General features: G+C 46.4%; 1 protein-coding gene across 2 annotated transcripts in view; it reads left to right on the forward strand.

The window, feature by feature from the left end:
- Nucleotides 1-15,845, forward strand: part of MCTP2 (multiple C2 and transmembrane domain containing 2) — a 239,582-nt gene that overhangs the window by 145,450 nt on the left and 78,287 nt on the right. For both annotated transcript variants that reach the window (XM_075345977.1, XM_075345978.1), the window contains exons 13-14: nt 11,166-11,268; nt 14,412-14,514. In XM_075345977.1, coding sequence (XP_075202092.1) covers nt 11,166-11,268; nt 14,412-14,514 — 206 coding nt within the window. The remainder of the gene's footprint in view (nt 1-11,165; nt 11,269-14,411; nt 14,515-15,845) is intronic.

A 15,845-nucleotide genomic window follows, 5' to 3' on the forward strand; every position in this document is an offset into this window, starting at 1 on the left:
TCTGCAATTCTCCCTGGCATGCTCTCAATCAACTTGTGGATCAAATCCTGACTGATAGCTGTCCATTCTTGCATAAGCAATGCTTGCATTTTGCCAGAATTTGTTGGTTTTTGTTTGTCCACCCGTCTCTTGATGATTGCCCACAAGTTGTCAATGGGATTAAGATCTGGGGAGTTTCCTTGCTCATGGACCCAAAATCTGTTTTGTTCCATGAGCCATTTAGTGATCACCTTTGCTTTATGGCAAGGAGCTCCATCATGCTGGAAAAGGCATTGTTGGGCGCCAAACTGCTCTTGGACAGTTGGGAGAAGTTGCTCTTGGACATTCTGGTACCATTCTTTATTCATGGCTGTGTTTTTAGGCAAGACTGTGAGTGAGCCGATTCCCTTGGCTGAGAAGCAACCCCACACATGAATCATAGTATCATAGTATCATAGTTTTTAAGGTTGAAGGGAGACTCTAAGTCCATCTAGTTCAACCCGTAGCCTAACATGTTGATCCAGAGGAAGGCAAAAAAACCCCAATGTGGCAAACAAGTTCCAATGGGGAAAAATGTCCTTCCTGACTCCACATCCGGCAATCAGACTAGTTCCCTGGATCAATACCCTGTCATAAAATCTAAGATACATAACTGGTAATATTAAATTTTTCAAGAAAGGCATCCAGGCTCTGCTTAAATGTTAGTAGTGAATCACTCATTACAACATCATGCGGCAGAGAGTTCCACAGTCTCACTGCTCGTACAGTAAAGAATCCTCGTCTGTGATTATGATTAAACCTTCTTTCCTCAAGACGTAACGGATGCCCCCGTGTTCCAGTCGCAGGCCTAGGTGTAAAAAGATCTTTGGAAAGGTCTCTGTACTGTCCCCTCATATATTTATACATTGTGATTAGATCCCCCCTAAGCCTTCGTTTTTCCAAACTAAATAACCCCAAGTTTAATAACCTATCTTGGTATTGCAGCCCACCCATTCCTCTAATAATCTTAGTCGCTCTTCTCTGCACCCTCTCCAGTTCAGCTATGTCCTTCTTATATATCGGTGACCAGAATTGTACACAGTATTCTAAGTGCGGTCGCACTAGTGACTTGTACAGAGGTAGAACTGTATTTTTTTCATGAACACTTATACCTCTTTTAATACATCCCATTATTTTATTAGCCCTGGCAGCAGCTGCCTGACACTGTCCACTAAAGTGAAGTTTACCATCCACCCATACACCCAAGTCTTTTTCTGTGTCTGTTTTACCCAGTGTTCTACAATTAACTTAAGTACATAATCCTAAATGTTATTTCTTTGTCGCTCTATTGGGAGACCCAGACAATTGGGTTGTATAGGCTATGCCTCCGGAGGCCGCACAAAGTACTACACTTAAAAGTGTTAAGCCCCTCCCCTTCTGCCTATACACCCCCCGTGCTCCCACGGGCTCCTCAGTTTTTTGCTTTGTGCGAAGGAGGTCAGACACGCACAGCACAGCTCCACAGATTGGTCAGCAGCAGCTGCTGACCATGTCGGATGGAAGAAAAGTGGGCCCATATAGGTCCCCCAGCATGCTCCCTTCTCACCCCACTCTTGTCGGCGGTGTTGTTAAGGTTGAGGTATCCATTGCGGGTACGGAGGCTGGAGCCCACATGCTGCTTTCCTTCCCCATCCCCCTCAGGGCTCTGGTGGAAGTGGGATCTTATCGGTCTCCAGGCACTGAGACCGTGCTTCATCCACAACTCCTGTGGAGACTGCTGGATAGGAGCCGGGTATCGTTCAGGGACATGGCCCTGCTACGTGAAGGTACTCTGTATCCCTGTGGGGACCGCGCACGGCAACACCTCAGCTTTGCTGGGTGTGCTAGTGCACCGGGGACAGCGGCGCTGACCGGGTTAATATGTGCCATTACACACTCAGCGTCGCTGAGTGTGTTTATATGTAGGGGCTACCGCGCTAACCGCCGCTGCCTTGGGAAACTGCGGCGCGGCTGGGACTTGTAGTTCGCCGGGGACTTCGGCGCCGGCCGCGCTTTTACGGCGGCAGGCTTATACCCGAGTCCCCAGGCTTTCTTGCGGCCTAGTCTCCTCTTCTCCCGCCCCCAGCCCTGACAGGCAGGGGAAGGGCGGGACGCTGCACGGAACGAGCAGCACTGAGGGCTGGAGTATGATTTGCATACTCCACCCCCCTCACTGTGCACAGTGTGAGCACTAGTTCCCGCACTTTCTCGGCCACGCCCACGGCTCCCTCCTCTCGTCAGGACGCCGCAGCCATTCCTGTCAGCTCCTCCGACGCTGCAGAGAGGGACAAACCCTGGGAGACCCAGACACGGTCTCTGGTGGCCTCACAACCGCTTTAGGCGGCTGGTAAGCAGCACCTGTGGTGCTAGCCCCATGGTGCTGTAGTGTATTGCTACATTATTTGTTATAGTATATACTCTACACTGTATGAGCACAGTTCATTCTGACTATATACCCTATTGTGTTACTCAGGGAAAACAATAGCATGGCGCCCACAAAAGGCAGGGGTGCCAAAACACAGGCTTATTATGCTGCCTGCGCCGCATGTACGACCCCGCTACCGGCAGGTTCCACTGACCCTCATTGCGTGCAATGTTCGGCCCCGGTGACACTTCTTCAGCCGGAGCCTCTGCTAAGAGGGGCCCAGGGGGAGCCACCTGTTGACACTGTCCAGGTGACGGGGACTGAGTTTGCAAAACTCTCTGAGACTATGGCTAAGATACTAGAAGCCTTGCAGTCCAGGCCGGTATCTCAGCAAAGGGACTCTGTTGAATCATTGTTCCCTGACCCCCCTCAGTCGGTACAACATTGTCCTCCCGGGGTATCTCATACATCCCAGGCTGAGGGTTATGACTTAGACCCCAGCCCCAGACCGCATAAGCGGGCTCGCTTAGAATTTCCCTCGACATCATATGGTTTAGGGTCTCAGCGGGGGGAATTTCTGGTTGATGATGCGGAGACAGATGATCAGGATTCTGATCCTGAGGGCGCTCTCAATCTTAATACTCCAGACGGGGACGCCATAGTGAACGATCTTATTGCGTCCATCAATCAAATGCTGGATATCTCTCCCTCAGCTCCTCCGGCGGAGGAGTCAGTGTCTCAGCAGGAGAAATTCCGTTTCAGGTTCCCCAAGCGTACACCGAGTATGTTTCTAGACCACTCTGATTTCAGAGAGGCAGTCCAGAATCACCATGCTTGTCCAGATAAGCGTTTTTCTAAGCGCCTTAAGGATACACGTTATCCTTTTCCCCCTGACGTGGTTAAAGGTTGGACTCAGTGTCCCAAAGTGGATCCTCCAATCTCCAGACTGGCGGCTAGATCCATACTTGCAGTGGAAGATGGGGCCTCGCTCAAAGATGCCACTGACAGGCAGATGGAGCTCTGGTTGAAATCCATCTATGAAGCTATCGGAGCTTCTTTTGCCCCAGCATTCGCAGCCGTATGGGCGCTACAAGCTATCTCAGCAGGTCAGGCGCAAATTGAAGCGGCCGCGCCACAAGTGGCATCCATTACCACCCAGACCTCGGCAATTGCGTCTTACGCTATTAATGCTGTCCTGGATTCTGCGAGCCGTACGGCGGTTGCGGCCGCCAATTCGGTGGTACTCCGCAGGGCCTTGTGGCTACGGGAATGGAAGGCAGATTCTGCTTCCAAAAAGCGCTTAACCAGTTTGCCAATTTCTGGCGACAGGCTGTTTGGCGAGCGTCTGGATGAAATCATCAAACAATCCAAGGGAAAGGATACATCCTTACCCCAGCCCAAACAGAACATACCCCAACAGAGGAGAGGGCAGTCGAGGTTTCGGTCCTTTCGGAGTGCGGACAGGTCCCAATTCTCCTCGTCCAAAGGGTCTCAGAAGGAACAAAGGAACTCTGATGCATGGCGGTCTAAGTCACGTCCTAAAAAGACCACCGGAGGCGCCGCTAACAAAGCGGCTTCTTCATGACTTTCGACCTCCTCTAGTAGCATCCTCGGTCGGTGGCAGGCTCTCCCGCTTTTGCGACACCTGGCTGCCACAAATAAAAGACCGCTGGGTGAGAGACATTCTGTCTCACGGTTACAAGATAGAGTTCACCTCTCGTCCCCCGACTCGATTCTTCAGGTCATCCCCGCCTCCCGAGCGAGCCGAGGCTCTTCTGCAGGCGCTGGGCACTCTGAAGGCGGAAGGAGTGGTGGTCCCTGTTCCTCTTCAGCAACAGAGCCACGGTTTTTACTCCAATTTGTTTGTGGTCCCAAAGAAGGACGGGTCTTTCCGCCCGGTCCTGGACCTGAAACTGCTCAACAAACACGTAAAAACCCGACGGTTCAGGATGGAATCCCTCCGCTCCGTCATCGCCTCAATGTCCCAAGGAGATTTCCTTGCATCGATCGATATCAAAGATGCTTATCTCCACGTACCGATTGCTCCAGAGCACCAGCGCTTCTTGCGCTTCGCCATAGGAAACGAACACCTGCAATTTGTGGCACTGCCGTTCGGCCTGTCAACAGCCCCACGGGTTTTTACCAAGGTGATGGCTACTGTAGTAGCGCTCCTACACTCGCAGGGTCACTCGGTGATTCCGTATTTGGACGATCTGCTGATCAAGGCACCCTCTCAAGAGGCATGCCAACGCAGCCTCGACGCTACCCTGGAGACTCTCCAGGGTTTCGGGTGGATCATCAATTTTCCAAAGTCAAATCTGACACCGGCCCAATCGCTGACATATCTTGGCATGGAGTTTCATACCCTCTCCATACCTCTCAGCGATAGTGAAGCTTCCGCTGATCAAGCAGCAGTCACTACAGAAAGGGGTACAATCTCTCCTTCAAGGCCAGTCACACCCCTTGAGGCGCCTCATGCACTTCCTGGGGAAGATGGTGGCAGCAATGGAGGCAGTCCCTTTCGCGCAGTTTCACCTGCGTCCCCTTCAATGGGACATCTTACGCAAATGGGACAGGAAGCCGACGTCCCTCGACAGGACCGTCTCCCTCTCTCAGGCGACCAAAGCTTCCCTTCGGTGGTGGCTTCTTCCCACTTCATTATCGAAGGGGAAATCCTTCCTACCCCCATCCTGGGAAGTAGTCACGACGGACGCGAGTCTGTCAGGGTGGGGAGCGGTTTTTCTCCACCACAGGGCTCAGGGTACGTGGACCCAGCAAGAGTCCTCGCTTCAGATCAATGTTCTGGAAATACGGGCAGTGTATCTTGCCCTGAAAGCGTTCCAGCAGTGGTTGAAGGGCAAGCAGATCCGAATTCAGTCGGACAACTCCACAGCGGTGGCATACATCAACCACCAAGGCGGCACACGCAGCCGGCAAGCCTTCCAGGAAGTCCGGCGGATTTTGATGTGGGTGGAAGCCACGGCCTCTACCATATCCGCAGTTCACATCCCAGGCGTGGAAAACTGGGAAGCAGATTATCTCAGTCGCCAGGGCATGGACGCAGGGGAATGGTCCCTTCACCCGGACGTGTTCCAGGAGATCTGTTGCCGCTGGGGGGTGCTGGACGTCGACCTCATGGCGTCCCGGCACAACAACAAGGTACCGGCGTTCATGGCACGGTCTCAAGATCCCAGAGCTCTGGCGGCAGACGCCTTAGTTCAGGATTGGTCGCAGTTTCAGCTCCCTTATGTGTTTCCTCCGCTGGCACTGTTGCCCAGAGTGTTACGCAAGATCAGGGCCGACTGCCGCCGCGTCATCCTCGTCGCTCCAGACTGGCCGAGGCGGTCGTGGTACCCGGATCTGTGGCATCTCACGGTCGGCCAACCGTGGGCACTACCAGACCGACCAGACTTGCTATCTCAAGGGCCGTTTTTCCATCTGAATTCTGCGGCCCTCAACTTGACTGTGTGGCCATTGAGTCCTGGATCCTAGCGTCTTCAGGGTTATCTCAAGACGTCATTGCCACTATGAGACAAGCTAGGAAACCAACATCCGCTAAAATCTACCACAGGACGTGGAAAATTTTCCTGTTGTGGTGTTCTGCTCAGGGTATTTCTCCCTGGCCTTTTGCCTTGCCCACTTTTCTGTCCTTCCTTCAATCTGGACTGGAAAAGGGTTTGTCGCTCGGCTCTCTTAAGGGACAAGTCTCAGCGCTCTCTGTGTTTTTCCAGAAGCGCCTAGCCAGACTTCCACAGGTACGCACGTTCCTGCAGGGGGTTTGTCACATCGTCCCTCCTTACAAGCGGCCGTTAGAACCCTGGGATCTGAACAGGGTGCTGATGGTTCTTCAGAAACCACCATTCGAGCCAATGAGGGATATTCCTCTCTCACGCCTTTCGCAGAAGGTGGTTTTTCTAGTAGCAGTCACTTCACTTCGGAGAGTGTCTGAGCTAGCAGCGCTTTCATGCAAAACCCCTTTCCTGGTGTTTCACCAGGACAAGGTGGTTCTACGTCCGGTTCCGGAATTTCTCCCTAAGGTGGTATCCCCCTTTCATCTCAATCAGGATATCTCCTTACCTTCTTTTTGTCCTCATCCAGTTCACCAATGTGAAAAGGATTTGCACTTGTTAGATCTGGTGAGAGCACTCAGAATCTACATTTCTCGTACGGCACCCCTGCGCCGCTCGGATGCACTCTTTGTCCTTGTCGCTGGCCAGCGTAAAGGGTCACAGGCTTCCAAATCAACCCTGGCTCGGTGGATCAAGGAGCCAATTATCGAAGCTTACCGTTCGGCTGGGCTTCCGGTTCCCTCAGGGCTGAAGGCCCATTCTACCAGAGCCGTGGGCGCGTCCTGGGCTTTGAGGCACCAGGCTACGGCTCAGCAGGTGTGTCAGGCGGCTACCTGGTCGAGTCTGCACACTTTCACGAAGCACTATAAAGTGCATACCTATGCTTCGGCGGATGCCAGCCTAGGTAGACGAGTCCTTCAGGCGGCGGTTGCCCACCTGTAGGAAGAGGCCGTTTTACGGCTCTCTTACGAGGTATTATTTTACCCACCCAGGGACTGCTTTTGGACGTCCCAATTGTCTGGGTCTCCCAATAGAGCGACAAAGAAGAAGGGAATTTTGTTTACTTACCGTAAATTCCTTTTCTTCTAGCTCTAATTGGGAGACCCAGCACCCGCCCCTGTTTTTTTGTGTACACATGTTGTTCATGTTGAATGGTTTCAGTTCTCCGATATTCCTTCGGATTGAAGTTACTTTAAACCAGTTTATAATTCTTTTTCCTCCTTCTTGCTTTTGCACCAAAACTGAGGAGCCCGTGGGAGCACGGGGGGTGTATAGGCAGAAGGGGAGGGGCTTAACACTTTTAAGTGTAGTACTTTGTGCGGCCTCCGGAGGCATAGCCTATACAACCCAATTGTCTGGGTCTCCCAATTAGAGCTAGAAGAAAAGGAATTTACGGTAAGTAAACAAAATTCCCTTCTTCCTCTACCCAAGTGCATGACCTTACATTTATCTACATTAAACTTCAATTGCCACTTCTCAGCCCAATCCTCCAATTTAAATAAATCTCCCTGTAATATAAAATTATCCTCCTCTGTATTGATTACCCTGCAGAGTTTAGTATCATCTGCAAATATTGAAATTCTACTCCGCATGCCCCCAACAAGGTCATTTATAAATATGTTGAAAAGAAGCGGGCCCAATACTGACCCCTGTGGTACCCCACTATGAACTGAGACCCAGTCCGAGTACGTACCATTAATAACCACCCTTTGTTTCCTATCACTGAGCCAGTTTTTAACCCAGTTACACATATTTTCCCCTATCCCCATTATTCTCATTTTATGTACCAACCTTTTGTGTGGCACCGTATCAAAAGCTTTTGAAAAGTCCATATACACAACATCCACTGCATTTCCCTGGTCCAGACTTGAACTTACCTCTTCATAGAAGCTGATCAAATTAGTTTGACAGGATCGATCCCTCATAAACCCATGTTGATACTCTGTCATAAGGTTATTTTTCTTGAGATACTCCAGTATAGCATCTCTCAAGAAACCCTCAAGGATTTTACCAACCGTAGAGGTTAAACTTACCGGCCTATAATTTCCCGGCTCAGTTTTTGTCCCCTTTTTGAATATTGGCACCACATTTGCTATGCGCCAGTCCTGCGGTACCGATCCTGTTATTAAGGAATCTGAGAAGATTAAAAATAATGGTCTATCTATCACAGAACTCAATTCCTGTAGTACTCTGGGGTGTATGCCATCCGGGCCCGGAGATTTGTCAACCTTAGTGATTTCGAGGCGGCGGCGTACTTCCTGCTGGGTTAAGCAGGTAATATTCAAGGGTGAATTTATGGTATCACTGGTCATGTCATCTGCCATGGCATTTTCTTGTATAAAAACCGTAGAAAAAAAGTCATTCAGCAGGTTGGCTTTACCCTCATCCCCTTCCACCATTTCACCAAGACTATTTTTAAGGGGGCCAACACTATCGCTTTTCAGTTTATTTTTTTTTATCGTTTCAGGATGCTTAACAGTTGGCATGAGACAAGACTGGTGGTAGCGCTCACATCTTTTTCTCCTAATAAGCTGTTTTCCGGATGTCCCAAACAATCGAAAAGGGGATTCATCTGAGAAAATGACTTTACCCCAGTCCTCAGCAGTCCACTCCCTGTACCTTTTGCAGAATATCACTCAGTCCCTGATGATTTTTCTGGAGAGAAGTGGCTTCTTTGCTTCCCTCTTTGAAACCAAGCCTTGCTCAAAGAGTCTCCGCCTCACAGTGCGTGCAGAAGCACTCACACCAGCCTGCTGCCATTGCTGAGCTAGCTCGGCACTGCTGGTAGTCCGATCCCGCAGCTGAAACAGTTTTAAGATACGGTCCTGGCGTTTGCTGGTCCTTCTTGGGCGCCCTGGAGCCTTTTTGGCAATAATGGAAGCTCTCTCCTTAAAGTTCTTGATGATGCGATAGATTGTTGACTGAGGTGTAATCTTTGTAGCTGCAATACTCTTCCCTGTTAAGCCATTTTTGTGCAGAGCAATGATGGCTGCACGTGTTTCTTTAGAGATAACCATGGTTAACTGAAGAGAAACAATGATACCAAGCACCAGCCTCCTTTTTAAAGTGTCCAGTGGTGTCATTCTTTCTTAATCATGAATGATTGATCACCAGCCCTATCCTCATCAACACCCGCACCTGTGTTACTGGAACAATCACTAAAACAATGTTAGCTGCTCCTTTTAAGGCAGGAATGCAATGATGTTGAAATGTGTTTTGGGGGTTAAAGTTCATTTTCTTAGCCAATATTGACTTTGCAAGTAATTGCTGTTAAGCTAATCACTCTTTATGACATTCTGGAGTATATGCAAATTGCCATTAGAAAAACTTAAGCAGTAGACTTTGTAAAAATTAATATTTGTAGCATTCTCAAAACTTTTGGCCATGACTGTATATAGCATTTAGGCGCTCGCCTACCTCCATTGGAGGGGGGGGGGATTGTCTCCATTGTCCAAGATCCTCAACATTTTTTCTTTTCCATCAATGTTACTTTCTAATAGACTGTTTTTTTTCCTTTGCAAACTGATGTTTTCATTGATACTATTTTGGAATTATATAAGACAATGATTTTTTTTTTTTTGTTTACTTTTTTGTTTTTATTTTAGGGAGAGGTAACAGAATCCATGCCAGAATTGCAATTTTTCTTGTTTTGGTGTTTAATCATAATCATCTAATAACTTTTACCATAGTATTGAGGTATATAGTGGAAATTTTGTCTAATTTGCAGTTCTGCATATAGCTGCGCGTCAGTGGAAAACCAGCATGGACATGCAGTGAAGATTATATAACCACATAGCCTTGGAGCAGATGGAGCAAGAATAATATAAATAAATCTAAACAGATATTATTTTATTTCTAAAAAGAAAAAAATCTGTTGCCCTCCCCCAAAACAAATTTGATGTTAATATGCACATAGAGGGGCTCCGTGCACTCTAGTGTAACTAAATGCTTTGGTGCACTGTTCCGTCCAGTTATTTAGACTACGGTCGCTACTTACATGTTGATTGATAGCTCTGACTTTCCCAGAGCTAGTCCTGACTGAAGATCAACCTCCTTTATGTGATCCCTATCCCAATGCAGAAGAGGGAGCGCTCAACACTGTCATCGATTGGGAGTAGCTGTGCAGCAATGTCAGAAGCGAGGAGAGAGCGATGTGTGCGCCCTCTCCTGCACAGGTACAAAGAAGAACAATGTGGCAGCATGGTGGCTCAGTGGTTAGCACTGGTGTCTTGCAGCGCTGGGGTCCTGGGCTCAAATCCCACCAAGGACAACATCTGCAAGGAGTTTGTATGTTCTCTCTGTGTTTGTGTGGGTTTCCTCCAGGGTATCCGTTTTCCTCCCACACTCCACAGACCTACTGATAGGGGATTTAGATTAAGTCCCAATGGGGACAGTGTTGCTGATGTATGTTAAGCGCTGTGTAATTAATGGCGCTGTATAAATGAATAAATATTATATTATATTCTATATTATCTCTGCGTTGCTGGAGAATGATGCACAAGGACCTTGATCACATAATGGAGGTTTATCTTTAGGATGCACTGGTCCCGGGCAAGCAATCGCTGTCAGTCTACATAGGAGTAGGTGCAATCATGCGCAGAGACATTTAGCCAAGACCAAGGAGACATGGAGTACCTTAATTTGCATATTACAATAAAGTTGTTTTTTGGGGAGCCAACAGGAGAACAGATTTAACCCCTTCACAACATCTGCCATATTGTACTTTTTTCCGCCATTTTATAGTTCACTGGGGTAAAATGAGTGGTGTCATCCAAAAGTACACCTTGTCCCCCACAAAAACAGGTCTTCATATGTCTATGGACAGAAGAATAAAAAGTTATGGCTCTGGGAAGAAGAGGGAAAAATGAAAATACAAAAACTAAAATTGGCCCATGAAGGGGTTAGAAACCATGAAATATTTTTTTTTTTTGCCCTGTCTCCTACATGGCTGTGTGTTAGAGTAATTTTGGGGTGATGGCTCTTATTAACACTAGAAGTCCCAGAGAGGGGTCATTTAACATTTCTACCATTGGAACCCTATGGAGCTCGAAATTCCTGGGACTTCTAGTGTTAAGAAGAAAAAACATTTAAGCAATGTTAACGGTAATTAAAAAAATGCAATAGTGCGTGGTACACGTTTCCCCATATTCTTTATCCTGGGATCGGGTGTATGTGATGTTTTTGAGATACTACTTTAGCCGTTTACATTTAATGCAATCCCATTGTAATCCTAGGTAAAAGTGACCCTTTCTGTGTCCTGGAAGTGGGAAACGCTCGTCTGCAGACCCATACTGTATATAAAAACCTCAACCCAGAGTGGAATAAAGTCTTTACTTTGTGAGTAAATGATGCAGCAGTAAACTATTTACTTTTTTCTTTTAGGTCATGTTTGTATATTTTCTTCATCTGATCCCTCCTCCGGCAGTGCCCTGATATAATCCGTGCCTGCCTTGTACATTGTTTATGGGGCCTTTGCCTGGTACTGCAGATAAGCTCCTATTCACTTGACTGATGGACTAGTGAATTGCGCTCCTGGTAACCTAATAAATAAGACACCACACACTGCGTGACATGGATTAAAATTTTGGCCACAGCAGCCCTTTATTTTTTATAAGAAAAAACATCAACAAGAAAAAACAAGATTATCGGCCCAGAGATGTGGTTGTTATAAATCCCAGCCCCATATCCCCCTCCGCCGTGTACACCTAGCTCAAGGGGGAATCTGGGTATACCCCTTGATCATTTTCCTTGTGTCCGCTGAGCTCCTCCCCAGGGACCCATCTATTCCACTGTCCACTGAGCTCCTCCCCAGGGACCCATATTCCACTGTCCGCTGAGCTCTGGCCCAGGGACCCCATTAAAAACATAATTCTCCAACCAACAAAGAGGGGGTTTAAACAACCACATCCCGCCGCCAAATGCTGCTGTAACATACAATATTAAAAAGTTAATACAATATTAATATGTTGATATGACATTGTCAATTTGGATACATTACTGATAACAATTGATACAATACTAATAATGTTGATAAAATACCGATGATGTTGAATACTTTATTATTATTATTATTATTATTATTTATTATTATAGCGCCATTTATTCCATGGCGCTTTACAAGTGAAAGAGGGTATACGTACAACAATCATTAACGGTACGAATACCAAAACATTGTTAGATATTGACAGTGTTGCAAAGTCCTGATATTGATACATTTTCCTTTATTGTAGGGAGGGGTGGGTGGGACAACTGCTGGTTCAGTCTTTGAGTCCAGGACAAAGGAATGACACCTTAACATGGGACCTATCTCTTATATGGCCCCTGCCCCCCCCCCCCCCCCCCCCCCCACCCCCCCCCCCCCGTCTCTCCTCCTGCTCACTCACCCCCCCCCCCCCACCGCATTCCTTAGGTAAAACCCCCATCCCTTACTCCTTAACCCTTTCCTGGATCTATCACTGCCTCAGTCATGTACGTTACGGCTATCTGCCTTCACTCTGCTGAACTTAAAGATGAAAACTGCTGAAGACTACAATCCTACGATCAGGATCATTTTGCTTTTTTTTTGCTTTTTTTTTTTCTGTGCCCTTTTGTTTTTTTTGTTTTTGTACATTTTATACTGTTTCTTTTTGGTCTCAGGTCAGGACTAAGGCTAAGACCCCACTTTGCGTTTCTACCTGCGTTTCAGGTGCTTTTTGGTCCATTTTGAGAAGCACCTTATTCATGCCAAAAGGCATGCGTTTTGATTTCACAGCAAAGTCTATGGAAAATGGGGATTTCTAGACCGCACTTTGCGTTTCTAAACGCTGCATTTAATTTGCACATTTTGTGGCAAAAACCATGCGTTCAAAGAAGCAGCATTTCAATTGTTTTTGCCATTTTGGGTGCATTTAATGAAGTCAATGAGAAATGGCAAAAACCAAGAATCCTTCAAAATCCTGCGTTTTACCTGCTTTTTATGTGCAGAAAACATGCGTTTTGGACATTAAAATAATGATTTCATATGTCCCTTTACACACACACACAAAATCGCGGAACAATTAAATTGCAAAAAAAATAATAATGTATTGCTATTTTTGCAATAAATAGTATATTACCGCCAAAATTTCATTCAATATTTTAATTCTCTTTATTATTTCTAAAAATCTGTATTCCTTTTTTTTCTCTTTTTTCATTCTGTTTGACTATTTAATCTTTATTTAGCAGTGTCTTGATGTTCAAAACGCAGGTGTAAAAGCATGGAAAAAGCGCTGAAAACGCATCTAAAACGCGGTAAATACGCATGCGTTTTCAGCACTAAATTTCTGAAAAAAGCAACTTTGGTCAAATCAATTAAGCCCAAAACGTGCGTTTAGAACTGCAAGTAGGTGAACGCAAAGTGGGGTCTTTGCCTTAGAGCCTAGCATTTGAAATACAAAGACCTTTGTCCCCTTCCATGCTTCGTTTTTTATATCCTATGTTTTTTGAAGTCTCTCTCTGTTTTGTGTTAGCCTTAAGGCCGCTTTACATGCTACGACATCGTTAAAGCGATGTTATTGGGTCACGGAATTGTGACGCACATCCGGCCGCTTTAGCGATGTCGTTGCGTGTGACACATATGAGCGATTTTGATTCGTCGCAAACACGTTCAAAATCGCTAATCGGTGACATGCCCCCCTATTCCCAATTATCGTTGCTGCTGCTTGTACGATGTTGTTCGTCGTTCCTGCGGCAGCACACATCGCTGTGCAGTAACCTCACCTTACCTGCGGCCGCCCGCAATGAGGAAGAAAGGAGGTGGGTGGGATGTTACGTCCCGCTCATCTCCGCCCCTCCGCTTCTATTGGGCAGCTGCTTAGTGACGTCGCTGTGACACCGAACGAACCGCCCCCTTAGAAAGGAGGCGGTTTGCCGGTCACAGCGACGTTGCTAGGCAGGTAAGTAGTGTGACAGGTCCGCGCGATTTTGTGCGCCACGGGCAGCGATTTGCCCGTGACACACAAACGATGGGGGCGGGCATGCACGCTAGCGATCCCGCTAACGAGAAGCGGCCTTTAGTCTGCTTTGTTTTTTCAAACGTCCAGATATTCACATCATTGGGTTGAGTACATGCGGTTTTTGATGCTTCTGCCTCATAAACACATCAGATGAATGTGACTTTTTACCTTTTGGATTTTCCACATCTAATGCAAGTTCCCACAAGAGAAATTGACATGCTGCTTGGAAAAACGCACCGCAGTTTACACAGTGTAAAACAGAAGCACAGTGGGCAGAAGATTTCTATTAATTCCATCTACTTTGCTGATATTGTAAAATGCAGCGATATGGATGCAGGAAAGATTAGAGTCCAGAAGTGAGGAACACTGATTTTTAGGAACATACCCTAATTACAATTTAGCTCGGATTCCAGTGACTAGACCCTGATCTGAAGTACCCTATGATATGCCCCATAAACAGTGCACATATAACCACCTTTTACACAGTTTCTTCCTTTTTTGTTTCAGTCCAATTAAAGATCTTCACGATTCTTTGGAAGTAACGGTCTTCGATGAAGATGGAGATAAGCCGCCTGATTTTCTTGGAAAAGTAGTGATCCCTTTGCTCTCTGTAAGTATTTATTCACAACGTAAAAATATCAAATTTTCTCAGCTCACCTCAGCCAGAAAGAATCTCTCCGCACGGATCCTGGGGAGTAGAGCAGGGAATACAGGCAGAAAAAGGCAGAAAAAAATCCAGCGATATAGATTCTAAAACATACAAGACTTTATTTTTTCTTACTAAAAAACATTCCACAGGGAAACAAAATTAGAAAACCTAAAACCGGAGACAATTTATCGACGCCATCTTTCGCGTCCAAACACAGACATGTTTCGGGACTGACTCCTTTCTCAATGTGTGTAACACACATTGAGAAAGGAGTCAGTCCCGAAACTTGTCTGTGTTTGGACGCGAATTAGATGGTGTCGGTAAATTGTCTCCGGTTTTAGGTTTTCTAATTTTGTTTCCCTGTGGAATGTTCTGCCTTTACAAATAGTTATTCACATTGCATCATAACCAAAGTATAGAGAATGAATAATATTATATTGGCCATATATCTAGTCATTACTTACAGCAAAGAAGGGCTGCAGTTGGATTTCACCCAGGCCAAAAAGTAATACTCTAGCAGGATGCAGCTAAGCCCCCCACTAAGTGGAGGCATCACTGTGTGTGTGTGTGTTTTGCTCCTCCTGCACCTGTGTTGCCTCCACTTAGTGGGGGCTTAGCTGTATTTTGCCAGAGTAGTAGTTTTTTGCCTGGGCGATGTACACACTGCAGCCCTATCTTTGCTGTAAGTAATGCTTGATTTTTGGTGGATTTTTTTCCTCCTTTTTGTTCTTTTTTTTTTATAACCATAGATCTAGTCACTAAGAAGACTTCCATAGCATACAGACTTTCTGAGAGTTTTATCAGCCACAGTTAGCCTGATATCCGGCATTCCGACTATCTGCAAGATATCAAACTAAAAAAAAGCAAAATAATTGGACTTCTTTTTCCTGGCTGTCAAGGTTTTGGCAACCTGTCATGATAACTTACTATTTGTAGTTAATTTTGAGCAAAGGTAACTGTGGCCTCATCTGAATGAGGAGAGGTCATCTCCATCATGGATGCAGGCTGACGAATATCTGACATTAATGAACTTTTTTTTTTTTTTTCCACTTTGATTTTTAGATTAAAATTAGATCTGTAGGAAACCTCATGTGTGACTCCTTGTGTTGCCCTGTAACATTTATTTTTGGACGTCATATTTTGTAAATACACCGTTAATTTTGTAACCTCTACACTTTTTGCCTTGTAACGCAGGCTTGGGTAAGTCTGTGAGCGTGCCGCGGTTTAGTGGATCTGTTCCTGTTCACTGTTCTTCTGTGCAGTTTTTGATGAGTTAACATGTCCCCCGGTCC

The sequence above is a fragment of the Anomaloglossus baeobatrachus genome, chromosome 4 (assembly GCF_048569485.1).
Source record: "Anomaloglossus baeobatrachus isolate aAnoBae1 chromosome 4, aAnoBae1.hap1, whole genome shotgun sequence".
In the NCBI taxonomy this organism is placed as follows: Eukaryota; Metazoa; Chordata; class Amphibia; order Anura; family Aromobatidae; genus Anomaloglossus; species Anomaloglossus baeobatrachus.